Below are 23,352 nucleotides of genomic sequence, written 5' to 3' on the forward strand. Positions count from 1 at the left end.
CCCGAGGCTCGAGTGTCGCCGGCGCATGGGAGCCACACCCACGGGGAGCAGCATCTCATGTCTGGACTGAAGGGGCAGACATACTTGTGGTCCTTAACGTATGCCTCTTGCCAACTTTGGCTACCACACTTGCGAGACCAAGGGTGCTTGTCCATGGCGGCACAGACGTCGAAGGTGAGGGTTGCTACAGTTTGGATGCCACCGACAAGGATACGAGTAGAATTAATGTAATACAGAATGCCATCTCCCTCGACTCCCGGAGGTCCGGCCACATACGCAGGGAGTCCTACGCTGAGGGTGACATTGTAATATCTTGGTTTGGTAGGGCTGTGGCAGATAGTGAGATTTCCTTAGAGGCATCTGTGGAACTGTTGGAGGCCATTCGGAGTGATGAGGGCACAAGTCAGGAGAAACTGGCAATCGCCTTCCGGGGGCTGCGTCTGGTGAATGAGGGTAGTGACTAGGTGATATCCTCCCTCTATACGGTGGCGCACGAGGCGCAAACATTCAGTGCAATTCAGGCTCAGGGTGGCAGGATGATAGCTCGGAACTGCACACAGGAGAAGGAAGATGGTCAGCATTATATATGTGGTGGGAGGTATCCGAGCTTTTGCAGCAAGAAGATAATGAGGCCCACGATGAAGGCTGCGATAAAGAGAGAGCCAAAAACGCAGTGGGTCCAGAAACTGAGTTCCTGTTGCTGGGCAGGCATGAATCTGGTGGTTCACGTCTTTCTTAGAGTCAGCCGTAATGGAGCGTCAGGATGTCGGTGCGCAGTCCAACGCTTCAGGGTGCTGCTAGTGGGAGCAGCAGGCTTCAATCGGGTCCAATGTATCCACACTGGGCTTCCTGCAATTTTAACAGCGGTGGAGGTCGTTAGGAGAACAAGGGAGGGCCCCTTCCATTTTGGCTTTAGGCAGTCAGATTCATCCCACTCTTTTACCCAGACCTCGTCTCCCCCCCTGAACCTGTGCGTAGGATTGGTGAGGACCAAGGGAGCTACTCTTTCAGTGTACTGCTGGATGTCTTGCATTACCTGGTGTAAGGCTCTCATCTGTTTCACTAAGGAACTCTCACCCTGTATCTGCAAGGAGTCGGGAAAGGAGGGTAGTGGTGGTGGCCTAGCATACATCATCTCGTAGGGAGTAAGGCCGGTAGCCTTGGGGGTACACCTAAGATGCAGCAAGGCCAGTGGAAGCAGGTCGGGCCACTTGGCTTTTGCTTCTTGGCATAGCTTGGCTAGCTGGTTCTTCAGGGATCGGTTAGCCCTCTCCACTACTCCACTGCTTTGGGGTCTCCAGGCACAATGCAACTTCCAATCGAGACCCAGCCTTGTACTGAGTTGTTGTGTTACTTCACTAGCGAAGGCGGGGCCGTTGTCAGAGTTTATTTGCTTGGGGAGGCCGTATCTGGGTAGGATTTGATGAAGCAGTAGGGAGGTGACTTCTTTAGCCATTTCCGTTCTAGTAGGCTGGGCTTCAATCCATCCGGTGTAGGTACACACGGCGACGAGGATAGCTTTGTAGCCGCGCGCCGGGGGCATGTGTGTGAAGTCAATCTGGCACACGTGGAAAGGGCTGGTGCCTCGGAGAACATGTCCTGGCATAGGGCCGGGCCCCGTTCGAGGGTTGTTCCGGGCACAAGTCGCGCATCGGCTGGAAGCGTTTTTGGTCCACAGGGATAGTTTGTTGATGTAGTAGGTCTTCTCAAGTAAGCGCCCCAGGGCGTCCCTTCCCAGGTGGGTGCGGTCGTGAGCCTCCTTGGCCACCGTCCAGGCCAAAGCTTCGGGTATCCATATGCGCCCATCCTGTAGTATCCACCAGCCATTGCGTGACTGTAGACCCTCTTGTTGGGCCCATTCCGTTTCTTGGGGGGTGTAAATAGGGGTCTCCGTAGGGAGCTGGACGACGAGTACGGGGTCAGGAGGGTGAGAGGAGTAGGGGAGCTGACTTGCCCTTTTTGCAGCGTCGTCTGCCCGCTGATTTCCCCGGGCGATAGGGTCCGTTCTTCCAGTGTGGGCCCTGCAGTGCATCACAGCCACCTTCTTCGGCTTCCATACCGACTCGAGTAATTGGCAGATCTCAGCGGCATTTGCAAGTCCTTTCCCTTCAGCTGTCAGAAATCCCCTCTCCTTGTACAAGGCTCCGTGCACCTGGAGGGTGAGGAAAGCGTATTTGGAGTCGGTGTAAATGTTGACAACTTTTCCTTCAGCCCACAGGAGGGCTCTGGTGAGGGCGATTAGCTCCGCTTTCTGGGCTGATGTTCCGGGTGTCAGAGCCATAGCCTCGATCACATGGTCCTCAGATACCACCGCATAGCCAGCTCTTCGAATTCCCTCTATCACCTGGCTGCTTCCATCGGTAAAAAGGGTGATGCCCCCTTGCCAGGGTTGATCCTTCAGGTCAGGTCTGCTCGAGTGCACAGTGGCCATTACCTCTTCACAGTCGTGGAGTGGTGGTTCAGGGGCCGGAAGGAGGGTGGCAGGATTGAGGTTGGTCGTGTCCAGGATCCGCACCCCCGGATTTTCGCACAGGAGGGCTTGGTATTTGACCAATCGGGAGTTGGTCATCCATCTGGGTCCGTGGCTCTCGAGTAAGCCGCGGATGGTGTGGGGTGTGGTCACAAAAAGTGTTTGGCCGAATGTGAGTTTATTGGCCTCGTGTATCAGGAGACAAGCAGCCGCAATGCTTCGTAGGCAGCCCGGCCATCCTCGTGCCACGTTGTCCATGCTCTTGGAGAGGTATGCTACAGGGCGTTGCCAGGTACCGACCAGTTGGGTGAGGACTCCAAGTGCCAGTCCCTTCTTTTCGTCGACGAACAAGTGGAACGGCTTAGTCACATCTGGCAGTCCGAGCGCTGGTGGGGCTACAAGGGCCTCCTTGAGGTCCTGAAGGGCTTTCAGTTCGTTTTTCTCCCACTGGAGATCCTGGCCCTCGAGTTCAGGTCCTTTTAGCTTGGCGTACAGATCATGGGTCAGAACAGCGAAGTTGATGATCCATATCCGGCAGTATCCAGCGGCTCCGAGGAATGCCCGTAATTCCTTCTTGTTTGCAGGAGTGGGTTGGTTGCGAATAGCTTGGGTTCGGGGGATACCGAGCCTTCGGGTTCCTTCTCGGAGGCGAAACCCCAGATACTCGACTTCGATCTCGCATATCTGCGCCTTCTTGCGACTGGCCCGGTACCCCTGGGCTTCCAGGGTCTTCAAGAGGTAGAGTGTAGCTTCAGCACATTCGGTGTACGTTTCACGGGCCACCAACAGGTCATCCACGTATTGGACGACCGGCCCATACTCGTCCTGATACGTCTTCAGGTCCTGGGCGAGTTGGTCGCCGAAGAGGGTAGGCGAGTTCTTGAACCCCTGGGGAAGACGGGTCCATGTATATTGCTGCTTGGTTCCCGTCTGCAAGTCTTCCCACGTGAAGGCAAACAACTTTTGGCTGTCGACAGCAAGAGGGATGGAGAAGAAGGCGTCCTTCAAATCAATGACACTGTACCACTTGGTCTGAGATGGCACTTGGGCTAGGATGGAGTATGGATTTGGTACGAGGGCAACTATGTCGGCTACCTGGTTGTTGACTTTCCTCAGGTCCTGGACGGGTCTGTACTCGGATGTTCCTGGTTTCTTAACGGGCAACAATGGGGTGTTCCATGCGGATCTGATTGGTTTAAGGACTCCCTGTTGAAGGAGTTTCTGTAGATGTGTATGCATACTATGCCGGGCTGCATAGGGGATGTGGTATTGTCCTTGGTTGACAACTTGAGCATTTGGTTTGAGCTCAATCCAGATGGGGATAGCGTTAACGGCCAGTCCGCCGGGGTTCAATTCTGCCCATACATCAGGCACTTCATCCATTATGGCTCGCCTCTGCTGGGCGAAAGGGGTGTTCTGGTCGTAACGGCAGTCGCCGGGTCCTACAGTTGGGGGAACGTGTAGTCTCCATTCTTCTCTTACTGGACAGATAAGTGTCACTGGCCGATCTTCAAAGCGAGCTTCCACTTCACCCGTAGTCTTGAACTTCAAGGTGGCCTGGAGCTTACAGAGTAGGTCTCGACCAATCAAGGGGACCGGGCATCCAGGGATGTGTATGAACTGATGGGACACCATCGTCCCTCCGATCTGGACTTGGCGCTCTTTGAGGAGGGGGGCCGCAAGGGATTTCCCGGAGGCTCCCACAATTGGTATAGTTTCTTTCGTGGCTGGGGCTATGGCAGTGGTGATAACAGATCGCTGGGCCCCCGTGTCTAGTAAGGCCTTCATAGATTCTGTCCCCACCCGAATTTCCACCAGAGGGTCAGTGGGGACTCTGCCCTCCCGGTTTCTTCATGCTGTGCCGTCTCGGGTAGCGTCCACAGCCATCTGCCATTCCCTCCGGTCATCCCGTCCTCTCTCTCTTCGGCCCCTTCCACGGCCTCGCCTAGGGGCCCCCGTGCGGTCGCCGGTCTCCTCCTCTCTCTGCCGGTCCCATGATTCCTCTTCTCTCGGGTTGTCCCGTATCTCCTCTGGACAATCAGCCCACCCGTGTCCTTCTTGTCGGCAATTTGCACACTGGTTACGCCCTATGGGGGACCGCGTTCCTCTTGTTCTCCTGCCCCTCCCCTTTGGTCTAGACCTCATTCGTTCTTCCAGCACCGTGGCCAACACATCTGCCTTCTCCCGCATCCGTCTGGTCGATTCCTTCCGGGCCTCCACCTTCTCCTCCTGGTCGCGATATCCGAATACGCGATCAGCTATAGCTTTCAGTTGGCTTAGGCTCATCCCTTCGAACCCCTCCGTTCTCTGTAGCTTTCTTCGTATATCCGGTGCTGACTGGCTAACAAAACTCATAACCACGGTTGGGAGGTTCTTGGGGTCTTCGGGATTTATCGGGCTGTGCCTTCTGAATGCTTCCATAAGTCGTTCAAGGAAGTCCCCTGGACTCTCGTCCTTTTGTTGGACTACACTGTGGATTTTTCCCATGTTGGTAACCTTCTGCTTCCCCTTCTTTAAGGCGGCCAGGTACGCCTGCTGGTATCGGCGGATAAAGGTTTGGCCTTCGGCGGTTCGGTAGTCCCACGTAGGGGCAGCGATGGGCGCCTCCGTTTCTATTAGGTTCTGTAAATTGGCATGGGCCGGATTCGCATCCCGGATGGCTTGCTCCATATTTTGTTGTAAAAGGCGGCGTTCTTCAGAGGTCAGGATGTGGGCGCTCAACTGCCTAAGGTCTGCCCAAGTTGGATTATAGCTGTATATAATGCCTTCCACCAGCTCTATCAGCTGCTCGGGTTTCTGGTCGTAGGACGGCCCATGGAATTTCCAGTTATACAAATCGGCACTTGAGAAGGGAACATGGCTATAAACTGTTGATTCGATGGGCTGGCCCCCCCCTTCCGCCGGGTTAGGGGTATAGGTGGTGGACTGTCGAACTGGGAATAAGTGGGAGGTTCCCCCTTTTCGGTTGGACGGAAGGGCCTGGGCCTGTTGCGGACTCGATTGGGGGAACCGAGTAATGTTCTTCACAACCCGTTTACTCTTCCGTGTGGTTGCGAGGCCAGGTGACTCAGGTGAGGCTGGGCGGGACGTCTCCCCGGCATCCGACTCTGACCCGGAAGTCTCGGCGTCAGCGGGGCCTTCTGCTAGGCCCGTAAGGTCAGGGTACATAGGAGCATAGGGCGGCGGCGCAATGTCGTCTTCGTATGCCTCCACCGTAGCAAGTATCGGGGCTTTTGGAGGCTTCTTCTCGGCCGAACCCTGAACTTTCCCTGCGGTTTTCTTTGGGGGTTTTTTTCTACAAAGTGTGTTGGTGGTACTGGGCGTAGTTCCTGCCTTGACTCTGGTAGCAGGGGGCGTGGTCTCAGTGGCTTCAGTGCTAGGGGCGGTAGGCCGTATGGGGGCGGTCCCTGCGGCCTTCGGGACGGCAGCGGTTGCCGAGCTTTGGAGAGCGAAGGCATGGGTCGGCAGGGTTCTAAGTTTGGTTTTCCGGCCTTTTCTCTGCTTTACCAACATAAGGGCGGCCTTTTCTACCTTCCGTTGGGCCCAAGCCGGCGGATCCCGGACTACATCCAACCACGCTTCTATGTATGGAATGTCCTCGGGACAGCCTGGGTTTCCCTCAATTATAACAATATTCATGACCGCCGCCACTTTTTCATACTCGAATGACCCTTCCGGGGGCCATCCAGCAATTCCTAGCCCTGGCCACATAAATTGACATCTCTGTATCATCCCGGCCCTGCTACATTTATCTAGGTCGAACACTTCGCTAAAGTGTTCCGTCATTAAATCTAACGGTGAGGACCCACCCCCGCCCATCCTAACCTGAGTGCCAAAGGACAGGTGACGGACAAAAGGGGGAAAGGGGAGGTGGAGGAGTAAGGGGTCTCGTTCCACCAGACACAGAAGGGTCAACACTCGGCCTGACCAGGACGCGGTCGCCCGGCCTGGAACTGCAAGCCCATTCACACACTTTCATACGCCACAAGAAACCCTCCCGTTCGCCGCTCGGTTTCGTCGTCGGAGCCTAGTGAGTTTCGGGACCTAGTCGGATACCAATAGTCCGTATTAGTCACTGGCTAAAAGAGGGTGATCACGCCTCTTCTTCGGTCCTTACTGGGCCGGTCACTACGTAGAGTATACTCGCCTGTCCGCCGGGGTCGCAGGCTGCGCCGTCGTACGCTTCTCTCTGAAATGGAAAAAGGTGCCTTGTCGGAACCACACAGCCCCCTCTACAGTCAGGCGGAGTGGATCGGCCCTCCTCCGGGAGATGGACGCTGAAATCAGCGGTGGCCACTCACCACCTTCTCAGGTGGGGGTCGATGACCCGATCCGACCGCAGTGGGGGAGGGGAAGAATATAATCCGATTCCCCTTTCTACTTCTGTCCCATCTGGGTCGCCAATGAAACAGGTGGGAAATCAGGAGACGAAAGGCAAATTTTGGTTCCAAACAAGGCAACTTTATTGCTAGCAAGTGAACAGTACCGAGTAGCCTCGGGACACTGTGTGTCATAAATCATCTGACGCTTACATTTATACTTCCCTACTGGGCCTGCGCATGTGGCCCCTTACACGTCATACCTGTCATGCGCAGTAAACATTTGTAGTTCTTACAGTACAAAATTGTAGTCCCAGTACGTACACACGTCATAACACTGAAATGATACTGGCAAGAAAAACGAAACTTAGCAGCTTATTCTGTACACACACAATGCTCCTTTCTAGCACAGGAGATAAGGTGCGGCTCAGGAATGCAGGGGGGGGTGTCAGCACCCTCCAAGGTCGCCTATTCAGATGGCGTTGCTACGTGCAAGCTGGTCTTGTATAGGCCTTGCAAACTACTGTTACAAGCTATATATCTAATAGCCCTGCATTCTGTCTGTACATTAGTAAACAGCAAACTTGTCTTGTTAGTAAACAGTAAAACTGGATAAGGCACAAATGTCCAGTGCAGTAATAAGGTGTGGCCAAACAGCCAAAAGCAGAGGTAGAGTGCATAAGTAAAAGTCCATCAGTAGGCACAAAACATGAGGTTGTCCTGTTGCTCATTAGTATTCAGGTAGTACCGGCGTTCCACTCCTTCAGCGGGGATGACCAAAGCTCACAGGGGCATGTCAGAAGCGCAGCGAAGGCGGGACTGGGGCGTGCCTAACACATGGGCGTCCTCGACCCCTAATGGAAAAAAGAAGGGCGTCCCTGACGAGCACTTGGGCGACTTTACTTGGTCCTTTTTTTATTCACGACCAAGCCTCAAAAAGGTGCCCAAACTGACCAGATGACCACCGGAGGGAATCGGGGATCACCTCCCCTTACTCCCCCAGTGGTCACTACCCCCCTCCCACCCTCAAAAAATTTTTTTTTTAATATTTCTTGCCAGCCTCTATGCCAGCCTCAAATGTCATACCCAGCTCCTTGAGAGCAATATGTAGGTCCCTGGAGCAGTTATAGTGGGTACAGTGCACTTCAGGCAGGCAGACTACTACTACTACTTAACATTTCTAAAGCGCTACTAGGGTTACGCAGCGCTATACAGTTTAACAAAGAAGGACAGTCCCTGCTCAAAGGAGCTTACAATCTAATGGACAAAATGTGCAGACCCAGGCCCATCCTCCCCCTACTTGTTACACTTGTGGTAAATGTGAGCCTTTCAAAACCCACCACATACCCATTGTACCCACATGTAGGTGCCCCCCTTCACTGCTTAGGGCTATGGTAGTGGTGTATAGTTGTGGGGAGTGGGTTTGGAGGGCTCAGCACACAAGGTAAGGGAGCTATGCACCTGGGAGCAATTTCTGAAGTCCACTGCAGTGCCCCCTAGGGTGCCCGGTTGGTGTCTTGGCATGTGAGGGGGACCAGTGCACTACGACTGCTGGCTCCTCCCATGACCAAATGGCTTGCATTTGGCCATTTCTGAGATGGGCGTCCTCGGTTTCCATTATCACCAAAAATCGGGGACGACCATCTCTAAGGTCGACCTAAATTTCGCGATTTGGGTGTCCCCGACCGTATTATCGAAACGAAAAATGGATGCCCATCTTGTTTCGATAATACGGGTTTCCCTGCCTCTTCACCAGGGCGTCCTGCAAGGACGTCCTCAGGAAAACTTGGGCGCCCCTTTCGATTATGCCCCTCTTACTCTACTGGTTCAGAAGAAAACTGAAAACTGGAGATTTTGTGGGTGTTTGTTTATTTATGTATGTATTTATTTATTTATTTGTTTATTGGGATCAGGGCTGTGCCAAGGGTCTGCGGCGCCCCCCCTGCAAGGGATCGGGTGCTGCGCCCCCCCCAGACAAGCGGTTGGAGCACGCGCGCACCCCCCCTCCCGTGAAGATAATCGCTGTCCTCTCTCCCCTGCCCTCCCGCTCCCATGTCCCAACTGCCCGCCCTCTTCTCCCCCCCAACAAAATCTCTTTTAAATTTACCTCCGTCCGGCTGGCAGGGCAGCAAAGGCGCAGCGTCAGTGAAGGAGGCGGCGCTCCCGACGTCTCTATTAGTCTTCCCTTCGCTCAATGTCCCGCCTTCTTCTGACGTCAAGGAAATGACGTCAGAAGAAGGCGGGACATTGAGCAAAGGGAAGACTAGGAGAGACGTCGGGAGCGCCGCCTCCTTCACTGACGCTGCGCCTTCGCTGCCCTGCCAGCCGGACGGAGGTAAATTTAAGAGAGATTTTGTTGGGGGGAGAAGAGGGCGGGCAGTTGGGACATGGGAGCGGGAGGGCGAGGCAAGCATGGCGCGGCGGGGCGCCCCCCAGAGGACGGCGCCCCCTGCCACGCTTACCTCGCTTACCGCGTTGGCATGGCCCTGATTGGGATTTATGAACCACCTTTATGAAGAGATTCTCCCAAGGCAGTGTACATCAGGTACAGTTTAAGATAAAACTCACAATTTTGTTAACAGCATAACAATAGTAAAATGACCAAGTATAAACATAAATACAGCAAATGAGGCAAACTTGAAAACTACTACTACTACTACTATTTAGCATTTCTATAGCGCTACAAAGCATACGCAGCGCTGCACAAACATTAGAAGAAAGACAGTCCCTGCTCAAAGAGCTTACAATCTAATAGACAAAAAATAAATAACAGCAAATTGAAACCTAATAATAGGACTAACATGAAACAGGATAAAAATAATATACACATTTAACAGCACTGAAATTCAAATAACAGAGATATAATACGACATCAGCATAATACTAATGAAATATCTAATAAGCACACATTAGAACATTCAAATAGCATAGCTACCATACTAATGCTTTTGTACAACAGTGTTTCCCAGTGAGAATCTCTTGTCCAGTGCAAGAAACTTGGCAGGTCTGCCAAAGATAATGTGTTGTAGTAGTGAATGAGCTTTTTAGACCAGTCAAATGCCAATAAAAATGTGTACTATATATATCATGTTTTAAAACAATCTTTCCCAAGTCAGTCCTGGAATACGCCCTTGCCAGTCAGGTTTTCAGGATATCCACAATGAATATACATGAAAGAGATTTGCATATAGGCAGGCTCAAGGGACCTGTTGTGAAGGCACAGGAGGGAGGACTGACCCTTCCTTAAGTACACCCAGGCCCCGCCCAGGTTCAATGACTTTCTCCAGCGTTTCCCACCGCAGGCTCTTTAAAATTTCAGGCCACGGTGTGACTGGCAGGACTATGGGGTCCGCAAGGCCTGAACCTGGCACCCTCTGCCCGGGAGAAATTAATCGGATCGAGTCATGGTGGTGGCTGTGACTTATTCTAAACATTTAGACACAAGGCTAGTTCAGTATATGGCACTGAAAAAAAATCGGCGCTGGATGATATTCTATAAAAGACGCTCCTGCCTGCTTAAATCGCTCCCCACTGCCAAAATGGGGAGTTGTAGATGCATTATTTTGCGAAGCCTTAGGTTGCTCTTTCCTCTGCTCCAGTTTGGTGTTACTTGCCATGTGCCTTATGATTGTGTACTGGGCGGGGGGGGGGGGGGGGTTGTTTATTTCTTATTCCTTTGTATAATGTGTGTTCCCTTTGCATAAATACTTCTTTAAATTCAAAATGGGGATATTCAGTGGCACTTAATCAGAGAGTACTGCTGAATATCCCCACAGACCGCCCAAACAAGAAGTGGGCAGGTGAGGGGCAGCACTGGGGAGGAGCCGGAGGTTATTCCAGGTGCCAGCACTGAAAATTGCTGGCACCCACATAACTTGTTTTTAAAAACCCTAGAGCCCCCTCCTGGCCCTCCGACAATGCTCCCTTCTTCCCTCCCCCTAGCCCTCTCCAATAAAATGCCCCCCACCCCCCAGCCATACAAGTATTGCGAGCTACCGTGCGATGGCGGGGCAGCTATTTTGCATCAGCGCCGCAAGGGGCAGGAGCAAGGGGACTGTGCTTCTGCCCTAATGACCACTGCTGGACCACCAGGATACAGGTAGGCCCAGGGAACAGGGGCCTGTCTGAACAGTTGGGGGGGGAGGAGTTCCGGGGAGGGCTTCTTATTGGTGAGGGCTAGGGGGAAGGAGGGGGCTCCGGATACCTTTAAAAAAATATAACAATTTTTAAAAATTATGCGTGTCATGGTCCAATATTCAGCTGGACTGCACAACTCTTATGTGGGCCCCAACTGAATATCTGCTGGACTCACTTAAGTTTCGGTGCCCCCGATATTCAGTGCCGGTGGTGTCCAGACATAGCCCGGTAGTGAATAATCAGGGGGATAATTTGTCCGGTGACTACCACCGCCAGCTGAATATCGGAGGGGGGGGGGGGGGGGGGGGGGGGAGGGGTTAGGCACCATTCTATAACTGGAATATGTAAGTAGTTCCACATACACCTGCCATTTTTTGGCCATTTTGGCACCTTTCTTCCATTATAATGCTTTTCCATGCTGAAAAAGCAGTGTAGAAAAAGCGCATAACTCTAGGTGCCATACATAGAATTCCCTAGATAACACACATTAGTGCTTCTTTTATAGAATTGCCCCATATTGTCCTGACCTAAGGACCAACTCCTGCCTTAAAAAGCTAGTCAAAAATGTATTTAGTTCAATGAAAAAGTTATCTTATTTTTCTTTGTTTTGTTTTATTTCTATGTATTAAACTTTTAAAGTGGAGTAACACAGCAACCACACTACATTATCCAGGAGTAACACCGTAGGGCATTTTCAATGTTCAAATTTATTTATTTATTGCATTTGTATCCCACATTTTCCCACCGTATGGCAGGATCAATGTGGCTTACATATTGCTAAAAAGGCGGTTACAACATTTAGATTTGTAGAAGTCTAGTATATAATACAGAAGTACAATAAACGCTTAGGTTGATATATTAGCATATTGTGAGAGAGGTTAATATTATTGTTTTCCATTTCAATTTGAACACAAAGCTTGGCTGAAAACATGCATAAATTCATGTGGTCCCCATATCACTGAATATTACCTTCAATGTTTATAAATCATCCAGCAAAAGGTTAAATCCTCCATCCTGTGACATGTTGTGGTCATTACTAGTATAGAACGTTTATGATTAAAGCTCTCTTAATATTTTGAATATTTCATGCATAAGAAGATTACCAAATGCCATTGTGTAGTCCCTTAAAGGTCATATTCAGAGAAAACGTCATATTTTACATTTGTCAATCTCTGTATAGATGATGTAAAGTAAAATTGTTCTGAGATCAGTGTGCAGAAAGTGCCAGCCCACAAATTTTAAAGGATCTGAATGCATCAGAGCTGTGTGCCAAGGCAGTGGCTGTAGCCAGAAGGATGCTAGGCTGCATAGAGGGATAACCAGAAGAAAGGAGGTGTTGATGCCTCTATAGAAGTCATTGGTGAGGCCTCACTTGGAGAACTGTGTTCAGTTTTGGAGGCCGCATCTTGCTAAGAATGTAAAAATTTGAAGCAGTTCAAAAGAAGATGACAAAAATGGTATAGGGCTTGTGCCAACAAACATATGAGAAGAGACTGTAAGATATGAATATGTATACCCTGGAGAGCAATGATCTTCTCTAATTGTTAAGTTGAAACCACTCTGGAACCAAATGAGCTGAAGGAAAGTGCCAAATATCTTCCTATATGGGGCCTAAACACTGCTGGCAAGTGTGTGTCTGTGACATCCATCCTTTCCAGCCCATCTTCAGACTTATCATTGGTGGTATCCTCAAGAAGGTGGGCATTTCCAAATGCATTCTCTTCATGTGTTGAGAAATATCTTGTCCTTCAAGCATGCACTTCTTCCTACCATCCACTTCCCTCTTTCTGTTCTGAGCTTGCATGGTAGAGAGGTAGAGAGTAGCGGGGAGGGGGGGGGGTATAACAGATTGAGGATGGAGGCCACCCCAGAGGTTTCCAGGGGCTGCTGTTGGCCTCCAGGCCATGCATTGAAGAACACTTCCCTAGAGAAAAGAAGGGATAGGGGGAGATATGATACAGATTATTAGATACTAGAAAGGTATTAATATAGAAACAAAATCTTTTCCAGAGAAGGGTAGTGGGGTTGTAGTAATGTCAGGAAATTCTTTTTCACATGAAAGGGGTTGTCGATGCCTAGAATGCCCTCCTGAGGGAGGTGGTGGTAAGGAGAAGTGCTGCTACTCTGTCTGGAGAGTGCTGAGTTTGAGGATTGAATCTGGCTTTTGGGGAAAGTTCTGCTATAAATCCCCTCTAGCCCTACCCCTGATGCAGCCTGTTGAGGCGAAACGTGGCCACATCGGGTGCTTTGCTTGACTAAATTGCACTTTTCTACATTTGCTGGTCTGCTCTGTGTTGTTTCCTGCTGGACGATCAGTAGTCCACTTTGAGATGTTGCTCAATGTGTTCCATTTGTCTTCATTTCTCCATGTTTGGGGCTCTGGTCTCAAATTTATCCTCCAGTTTGGCTAGGCTCTTGGACTTCTTGTCTTCTTTAGACAGATGGAGGGAGCATTCTGGTACTTTTACCTCCAACAGCAGTGTTTGTGGCAGTCTGTCAAGATATGTTTTCCTTCGGAGTTGCAGGAAGAACATTCTAGTAGAGGGTGAGTGAAACCAGAGTTTTCGATTTTGGCTGAGAACTGAATACCACCCCACCCCACCCCACCACCCCCCCAGCAGAGATTAGGTTCCCCGGACCTCTCCCATCCAAGTCCCTACAAACTCCGCCCTCCCCAGGCTACCTTTAGAAGCCCTGGTGGTCTAGTGGCCTCTTTGGGGCAGGAGTGATCCTGAATCGCTCCTGTCCATGCCAACTCTGCAGTCAAAATTGCTGCTGCAACTTCCTCCGGCGGCTTCACAAGATTGCTTCGGGAGGTTGTAGCAGCCATTTTGAGAGTGGAATCGGCATGCCAGTTTAACTTTGACTGCAAAGCCAGTATGGGCAGAAGTGACTGGAGATTGATCCTGCCCCAAAGAAGCCACTAGACCACCAGGGAGGGCCATTGATTGGTCGGAGGGCAGCAAGCAGAGTGTGGCCATGGATTGGGGGGGGGGGGGGGTGAGGATTTTATAATTCAGCTGAAAATGCACTGGCATTTTTAGCCAAGACTGAAGCATGGCCAAACCCAGATTTGGGACCAGTTTCAGTGCTTAAGCCAAAATAAACTTGGTTGGCCTCTACATTCTAGGTCCCTGCTCCAGAAAGGTGCCAATCAAATCTGAATAGTAAGAAGTCGATTCTGAGAAAGTGGCCCAATATCATTTAACCGTAAGCTTCTAGAACAGCATTGCCCCTTCCTCCCTGGAGGTGGCCCAGAATGGAGCACTTAGAACATCAGCAGGTGTGTTACCTCACATTGGGGCTCATCTGGACCGTCGCTCCCTACTCTTGGGGTTAAGGGGAAGGAGAAACCAGTAAAGGAGTTGCCAATCCAGTCCACAGCAGTCCTCTGAGGCACAGTGTGCCCTAAAGGCGGGGAGACTGGTCATTGAGGGTACCTAATCCTGATCTCTGAAAAAGAGAGTAACAGAGTGAAACTGCTGCTGCAAAATAGTCCTTGCCAGGGAAAGGATCTGAAATCTGGAAGTAGTGGGGCCAGTAAGTGCTAATACATTAAAGCAACAGGAAATAAATATTTTGTTATATTTGTACCCCACGCTTTCCCACTCATGGCAGGCTCTATGTGGCAGGCAATGGAGGGTTGAGTGACTTGCCCAGAGTTCACAAGGAGCTGCCTGTGCCGGGAATTGAACTCAGTTCCCCAGGACCAAAGTCCACCACACTAACCACTAGGCCACTCCTCCACTCCAAATAAAAGCCATCCAGGGCCTTAGCCACTATCCTATTCCACACAAGGGAAGCCTAAGCTCTGGAGAACATCAAATATATAAATGGCAAGTGACCGACTCACTTGCAAATGCGCAGTAGAGACTTCCCTCTCTGTCCTGCCCCCGCGTCAAGACGTGATGACGGAACAGAGAGGGAAACTGCGCTGAGGAGGGAACTGCCGAGGTCGCTACCGCTCCCCCCCCCCGAGGTCGCCACTACTGCTCCCTCCCCCCCGGGGTCTCTGCCGCCGCCGCACCCCCCCCCCCCCCCCCGAGGTCGCCACCGGACCCTCTCCACCCGGGCCGGGCCCTCTCTTCTCCATTGAATTTACAGCACCGAAACAGAAGCAGGGAAGCCTGTGTCAGGGAAGGAAGGCTGATGGGAGGCAATCTGCCTGCTGCGGTTTCGGCGCTGTAAGTTCAATGGAGAAGAGAGGGCCTGGCCCAGCCCGGGTGGAGGGGGGGGGGGGGTGGTGACCTCGGGGGGGAGGGGCAGCGGCGACCTTAGGGGTGGGAGGGCAGGAGAAATGCTGGACATGGGAGGTCTCAGGAGGGGGCCTTGGAGCTGGCTGGGAGGAGGGTGGGCCTTGGAGCTGGGAGGGGAGGGGGCCTTGGAGCTGGGAGGGAAGCAGAGGATGCTGGACATGGGAGGTCAGAAGGAGGGGGGCCTTGCAGCTGGGAGGGATGGACAGAGGGGGCCCTTGGAACTGGGATGGGAGGGGGCCTTGGATCTGGGAGGGGAGGGGATGGGGGGAGGGACTGGGGCCTTGGAGCTGGGAGGGAGGGACGGAGGGGGGCCTTGGAGCTGGGAGGGAGGGACAGAGGGCCTTGGAGCTGGCAGGGAAGGAGGGAGGGCGGGGGCCTTGCAGCTGGGAGGGGAGGGGGGAGGGAATGGGGCCTTGGAGCTGGGCGGGAGGGAGTTACATATCAAAATAAAACATACCAATACTAACGGCTAGTAGAGCCATAAAGGAATGATAGAGTCAACATCAAAGGAATTAGAGCACAGAAACTCTCTTGCCATATACAACAGAGGGAGAAGTGAAATACTGGGCTTGACCAATGCCCAAGAGAATACACTGTTACAGCAGATTGAGGGCTACTGACAAATATCCAGGAGGAGAAAAGTACCATAAGGAGCAGTGATTCTACCAGTACTCATCTTACTACTACTACTAATATTTAACATTTCTAAAGTGCTACTAGGGCTACGCAGCGCTGTACAATTTAACATAGAAGGACAGTCCCTGCTCAAAGAGCTTACAATCTAAAGGACAAATGTACAGTCAGTCAAGTAGGGGCAGTCAAATTGGGGCAGTCTAGATTTCCTGATAGGTATAAAGGTTACAATAAGTGCCGAAAGCAACATTGAAGAGGTGGGCTTTGAGCAGGGATTTGAAGATGGGCAGGGAGGGGGCTTGGTGTACGAGCTCAGGAAATTTATTCCAAGCATAGGGTGAGGCGAGGCAGGATGGGCGGAGCCTGGAGTTGGCGGTGGTGGAGAAGGGTACTGAGAGGAGGGATTTGTCCTGTGAGCGGAGGTTTCGGGCGGGAACGTAAGGGGAAATGAGGGTAGAGAGGTAACGAGGGGCTGCAGACTGAGTGCATTTGTAGGTAAGAAGGAGAAGCTTGAACTGTATGTGGTATCTGACCGGAAGCCAGTGAAGTGACCTGAGGAGAGGAGTGATATGAGTAGAACGGTTCAGGCAGAATATAAGACGTGCAGCAGAGTTCTGAACGGATTGAAGGGGGGATAGATGGTTAAGTGGTGTGAATGTGTAGAGAAAACTGCTTAGAGGAGAGCAGGGGGTTTTCACTCCACTGAAAATATCATATTATTTTTGTAATTAGATCATATTATTTTTATGGACAATTTGTCTTATTGTTTTTTTTCATCCCTTCTTCTATTTGCACAGGTCTGAGAAACTGCACATCATACAAACAGCACTACTGTGAAGTTTATAATTTAAGAAATATAAAGGAAAGTAAAAGAAAAGAAATTACAATATTGGTACAAAGAGAAAGCAAGGCAAAAATGATATATACTGGAGGGGGTTTTATTTATAAACGGAAACTGTCTCCCAGTCACTTCTTAAGCAAAACTCAGCATGGAAGAGATAAAGCATTAGGGCTTCAGATTGGTGAGGCTGAGGGATACCTCAGAGGCCAATGTATAACATCATTTGTAATATCCATGGACAAACAAAAAAAGCAACACTGGGCCTTCAAGATTAGGACAACAGGAGTACTTTATTAACAGGTGACCTGACACGGGCCGTGTTTCGGCGTCAAAAGACACCTGCCTCAGGGGTCAAAATTTGATTCTGCAGTGTATAAATCATGCAAGTCAAATGCCTCAACACATCAAAGTGCTATCATTCGGAAATGTTCGCCACAGCGCGAAAAAAAATGCTCCTGTAAAAGCTGTCTCTGTAAAAGAAAGTCGGAGGGAGGGAGGGAGGGGACGACCCTGAAAGTCGGAGGGAGGGGATGACCCTGGAACCGGGAGGGAGGGAGGGGGGAGAAGGAAGGGAGGGGGGGTCCCTGGCACACACTCTCATTCTCACACACACACTCTCTCTCTCACAGACACACTCGCACCCAGTCTCAATCTCTCTCTCACAGACGCACTCGCACCCAGTCTCACGCTCTGTCACACACACACACTCGCACAATCACACTCTCTCTCTCTCTCACACACACTCTCTCAAACATACACACTCCGAGGAAAACCTTGCTAGCGCCCGTTTCATTTGTGTCAGAAACGGGCCTTTATTTACTAGTTTCTATATATTTCTGCCATATTTTCTTGGTCTCTGACTGCTTTTCTTGGTAGCTGAGGATCTTTTCTCTTGCCACCTTATTTACTGAATAAGTTTGGAACTGACATTCTACAATCAATGCTCTTCCAATGTTTTTCCCCGTTACCAGTATATCCGATTTTCTTGCATCCAACTTTATATTGGTTGGAATAGGAATGAACCAGGTGATCACAAACTCTTTATTCTCCATCATTCTCTTACAATCGTGATCCCAGTGCTTTTATGATACGGCAATGCTGTAGTGTTTTCAAAGTTTCATTGGATGCGACATGCCAGCTTATTGTGCCTTTCTGTGTGCAATTTTTCTGCCTTCAGAACTCAGCATTATGAATTACTTGTGTTCTTGTTTTCACGTATAGCAATGGCAGATCGAGTGCTTGTAATTGGCAGTGGGAGCAGAGAACATGCTCTGGCCTGGAAGTTGGCAGCATCTCCACAAGTGAAACATGTCTTTGTTGCCCCGGGAAATGCAGGAACAGCTAATCTCGGAAAGATCTCCAATTCAGGTAAGGAATATTTGGCACTCATTTTTTACCTCTACAGTACAAAGTGAATTAATATTTTAGGAAATGTAATTATAAGGGCAGGGGATCCCTTGTGTATGGGGGATCCACTTACATAACAAAAATGTATTAGTTCAGGAATAGGGCTGGGCCTGACAGATGACAGGAGGCTGTAAGTAATTGTTCCACGCATACTGTATTCATTACAGTCAGTAAGACAAAACACTCCGATTGGTGTTCTGAACCACTAGATTTACTTAGAGGCGAATTTTCAAAGCACTCACGGGCAGATGTTCAAAAATAAACTCGGGCACTAGAGGCCATTAGCGCTAGCCTAGCACCTGCATTTTCCAGTGTTGGATGTTCGGAGGCCCAGAGCATGGGACCGAACAAGCACGGTAAGGAATAACACAATGAGCATACAGATGCATGCTGATTGCATCATTGGCTATTCCTTCCCAATGCTCAGCAGGAAGCACATCAAAGAAGGGCACCCCAGCATTAAGGTTTGCGAAGCAACCTGGCCAACCCCCCTCTCAAACACTCTAAAAACCATGGTGGTCCAGTGGGACCCCAGCCCTTTCCCCAAGGACATAGGGACCTGGAGATCCAGTGGACCCGCACCTGCCCCTCCCCCCCAAAAAATAAACCTTGGTGGTCCAGTAAGGCCCTTGCCAGGCCTAGCCCAGCCCAGCCTACCCCTGAAAGCTAGCCTAGTGGTTAGTGCAGTGGACTTTGATCCTGGGGAACTGAGTTTGATTCCCACTGGAGCTCATTGTGACTCTGGGCAAGTCACTTAACCCTCCATTGCCCCTGGTACAAAAATAAGTACCTGAATATATGTAAACTGCTTTGAATGTAGTTGCAAAAACCTCAGAAAGGCCGTATATCAAGTCCCATTTCTCTTTCCCCTAGTTTCTCTCCCAAGCCTCCAAGGTCCCTCGTACCTTAAAAAAAGTGACCAGTCTCAAACAAAAGGAGGGACTAGTACTCCCCCCTTCCTCCTGCAGAGGCCACCTCAAAATGGTGGTGTGGTGGGTGGGGCTTAACTGCTGTGTAAAGGATGTTGATTGGGGTATCCCTACTGTGGGATCAGATTGGCTGTATGACTGCAGGGGTATGTTCTTAAAAATGACACAGTGTGGGCTATGGGAACTGATGCACTGAGACCCATGCTTTCTACTTTGTTCTTCTTGGCTCATGGGTCGGGGTCTCACTCATGTTATACAGGCTATTTGATTGTTGTTTCCTGTAATTTGTTTTGCCTTGGGAGGTGGTGGAGATGAAAACGGTAATGGAATTCAAACATGCGTGGGATAAACATAAAGGAATCCTGTTCGGAAGGAAGGGATCCTCAGGAGCTTAGCGGAGATTGGATGGCAGAGGCGGGGCTGGTGGTTGGGAGGCGGGATTAGTGCTGGGCAGACTTATACGGTCTATGCCCTGAAAAAGACAGAAACAAATCAAGGGGCTGGTGGTTGGGAGGCGGGGCTAGTGCTGGGCAGACTTATATGGTCTGTGCCCTGAAAAAGACAGATACAAATCAAGGGGCTGGTGGTTGGGAGGCGGGGCTAGTGCTGGGCAGACTTATACGGTCTGTGCCCTGAAAAAGACAAATACAAATCAAGGTAAGGTATACACAAAAAGTAGCACATATGAGTTCTCTTGTTGGGCAGACTGGATGGACCGTGCAGGTCTTTTTCTGCCATCATCTACTATGTTACTAGGTTGGGCCTGATGAGTTATCATTTGTTTTTGACTGTTTCCACTCTACACTGTTTCTTTCTAAATAAATATATATATTTTAAAAGCAGGAAGATCCCGGATTCCCTACAGGAAGAACTATTCCAGCAGGTAGCAATGGAACCCAAGTTGGATGGGGCCATACTGGACTTAGTGCTTACTAATGGGGAGAGTTTTTCTGATGTTATAGTAGGTGATCATCTGGCATCCAGTGATCATCAGATGGTGCAGTTTAATATAAAGATAGGTGTGGAGAAGATGCATTCAAAAATGAAGGTTCTAGACTTTTAAAAAAACTAAGTTTATTCAGATGAGGGATTACTGTCTAGATGGAACATCTGGAAGAAGTCGGAAAGCAGTGGGCAAAACTGAAAGGAGCTATTATAAGGGCAACAATTTTTTTTGTAAGGAAAGTAAATAAAAGTAAGAGAAAAAAGAGGCCACTTTGGTTCTCAAAAGTAGTGGCTGAAAAGATAAAAAAAAGATTAGCCTTTGTAAACTACAAGAGATTGCAGTAACAGGAAGACAGGAAACAATACCTGGAAAAGCTAAGAGAAGCTGGTAGAGTAGTCAGGAAAGCAAAGATGCAAATGGAAGAGAAAATAGCCAATACAATAAAATGGGGGGACAAGACATTTTTTTTAAACTATGTTAGTGATAGGAGGAAGTGTAAAAGTGGCACTTTGAGACTCAAAGGTGAAGCGGAGGAATATGTAGAAGCTGATAAAGACAAAGTGGCATTGCTTAACATAGTAACATAGTAAATGACGGCAGAAAAAGACCTGCACGGTCCATCCAGTCTGCCCAACAAGACAAACTCATATGTGCTACTTTTTGTGTATACCCTACTTTGATTTGTACCTGTCCTCTTCAGGGCACAGACCGTATAAGTCTGCCCAGCACTATCCCCGCCTCCCAACCACCAGCCCCGCCTCCCACCACCGGCTCTGGCACAGACCGTATAAGTCTGCCCAGCACTATCCCCGCCTCCCGCCACCAGCTGGCTCTGCCACCCAATCTCGGCTAAGCTCCTTAGGATCCATTCCTTCTGAACAAGATTCCTTTATGTTTATCCCATGCGTGTTTGAATTCTGTTACCGTTTTCATTTCCACCACCTCCCGCGGGAGGGCATTCCAAGCATCCACTACTCTCTCCGTGAAAAAATACTTCCTGACATTTTTCTTGAGTCTGCCTCCCTTCAATCTAATTTCATGTCCTCTCGTTCTACCGCCTTCGCACCTCCGGAAAAGGTTCGTTTGCGGATTAATACTTTTCAAATATTTGAACATCTGTATCATATCACCCCTGTTTCTCCTTTCTTCCAGAGTATACATGTTCAGGTCATCAAGTCTCTCTTGATGACCTGAACATGACCTGAACTATTTCTGTTCTGTGTTCACAGTTGAAGGACCGGGAGTGGGATCACAGAAGACAAACACAAATAGGAATGGAGGGGTGGTAGTCCCTGAATGATTTTCAGAGGACTGTGTTCATAAGGAGCTGGCTAAACTAAAGGTGGACACAGCAATGGGGCCGGATGCCATACATCCGAGGGTACTGAAGGAACTTAGAGAAGTTCTAACGACTCCTCTAGCTGACCTTTTCAATACTTCTCTAAAGTCGGGAGTGGTCCCGGAGGACTGGAGAAGAGCAGATGTGGTCTCTCTTCTCAAAAGCAGAAGAGGTTGGGAACTTCAGGCTGATAACTCTGACTTCTGTGGTAAGCAAATTAATGGAAACGCTTTAAAAAAACAGAGAATAGTAAAGTTTTCTCATCCAGTGGATTACAGGACCCAAGGAACATAGTTTCACTAGAGGCAGGTCTTGTCAGACAAATCTGACTAAATTTCTATGACTACGACCTGTGCCCTGAAAATGGCAGATACAAATCAAGGTAAGGTATACACAAGAAGTAGCACATATAAGTTTATCTTGTTGGGCAGACTAGATGGACTGTGCAGGTCTTTTTCTGCCGTCATCTACTATGTTACTATGGATGACTAGAGAGTTGGATCGAAAGAAAGCACTAGATGTGGTGTATTTAGATTTTAGCAAACCCTTTGACATGGTTCCGCATAGACGACTTATAAATAAACTGAGTGTCCTCAATATGGGCCTTGAAGTGACTGACTGGGCTAGGAACTGGTTGAATGGAAGGCGACAAAGGGTAGTGGTAAATGGAACTCATTCTGAGGAAAAGGATGTTTGTTGCCAGAGGTGTGCCGCAGGGTTTGGTTCTTGGGCCGGTTCTTTTTAACATTTTTCTAAGCGATATTGCTAAAGGGCTGTCTGGTAAGGTTAGCTTTTTTGTGGATGATACCAAAATCTGCAATAGGGTAGACAGTCGTGATGATGTGGATAATATGAGGAAGGACTTAGCGAAGCTAGAGGAATGGTCTGGAATTTGTCAGCTTAGATTTCATGCTAAAAACTGCAGAATCATGCATTTGGGCTGCAGAAACCCAAGGGAACAGTACAGTTTAGGGGGTGAAGAACGTTTGTGCACGAAAGAGGAGCAGGGCTCGGGTGTGATCATATGTGATGATCTTAAGGTGGCCAAACAGGTAGAAAAGTGACAGTGAAAGCTAGAAGAATTCTTGGGTGCATAGGGAGAGGAATGACCAGTAGGAAAAAGGAGGTGATGATGCCCCTGCATAAGACTCTGTTGAGACCTCATCCTCATAGGCGCCCCTTATAAGAGGCTTGGGGAGGCTAAGCCTCCCCAGGCCAATCGTGACCATCTCCTTGTGTTTCATCTGCTGCGCGCCGTCTCCATCGTCATTTTTACTGCCCTGAAGAGTTCTACCTCAGCACTGGCGATTCAATCACAGTCAGCCTTCTGCCAGTGTCGGGACTTTCTCTTTATGTAGGAGTGGAACGCCGGATACTACTCGAATACTATGAATACTACTGACCACCAGAACAACCTCATGTTTTGTGCCTACTGATGGACTTATACTTATGTACTCTACCTCTGCTTTTGGCCTTTTAGCCATACTTTATTAATGCACTGGACCTTTGTGCCTTACCCAGTTTTATTGTTTACTAATGTAAGACAGAATGCAGGGCTATTAGACATATAGCTTGTAACTGTAACTGTAGTAGCAAGGCTTATACGAGATCAGCTTGCACGTAGGTGCCACGTGAACAGGTGGCCTTGGAGGGTGCTAACACCCCCGCCCTGCATCTCTGAGCCGACGAACCTTATCTCCTGAGCTAGAAAGGAGCATTGTGTGTATGTAGAATAAGCTGCTAAGTTTCGTTTCTCTTGCCAGTATCTTTTCAGTATTATGACGTGTGTATGTACTGAGAACTACAAATATGCACTGTAAGAACTACAGCTGTTTACTGCGCATGTCAAATGTGATGTGTAAGGGGCCTAATGTGCAGGCCCAGTAGGGAAGTATTTTCCATCTCACAGATAGGCTGCAGAGAATACCTTCTCCTGCTTCCACCCACCCTACCCCTCTACCCACCCACCCCTAGAGTGACATGTCTTATATAACCTCCCTATCAACCCACTCATTACTTTACCTCACCCATTTCTATTCTTCTATCACCTTCTCCCACTACTCCAACCAGAGTTA

General features: G+C 49.6%; 1 protein-coding gene across 1 annotated transcript in view; it reads left to right on the forward strand.

The window, feature by feature from the left end:
• The first annotated feature begins 17,879 nt into the window (after positions 1-17,879).
• Positions 17,880-23,352, forward strand: part of LOC115469740 (trifunctional purine biosynthetic protein adenosine-3-like) — a 76,380-nt gene continuing 70,907 nt past the window's right edge. The window contains exon 1 of the mRNA XM_030202526.1: positions 17,880-18,024. Within this exon, the coding sequence (XP_030058386.1) occupies positions 17,880-18,024 (145 nt within the window). The remainder of the gene's footprint in view (positions 18,025-23,352) is intronic.

Source organism: Microcaecilia unicolor, chromosome 4 (assembly GCF_901765095.1).
Source record: "Microcaecilia unicolor chromosome 4, aMicUni1.1, whole genome shotgun sequence".
Taxonomy (NCBI): domain Eukaryota; kingdom Metazoa; phylum Chordata; class Amphibia; order Gymnophiona; family Siphonopidae; genus Microcaecilia; species Microcaecilia unicolor.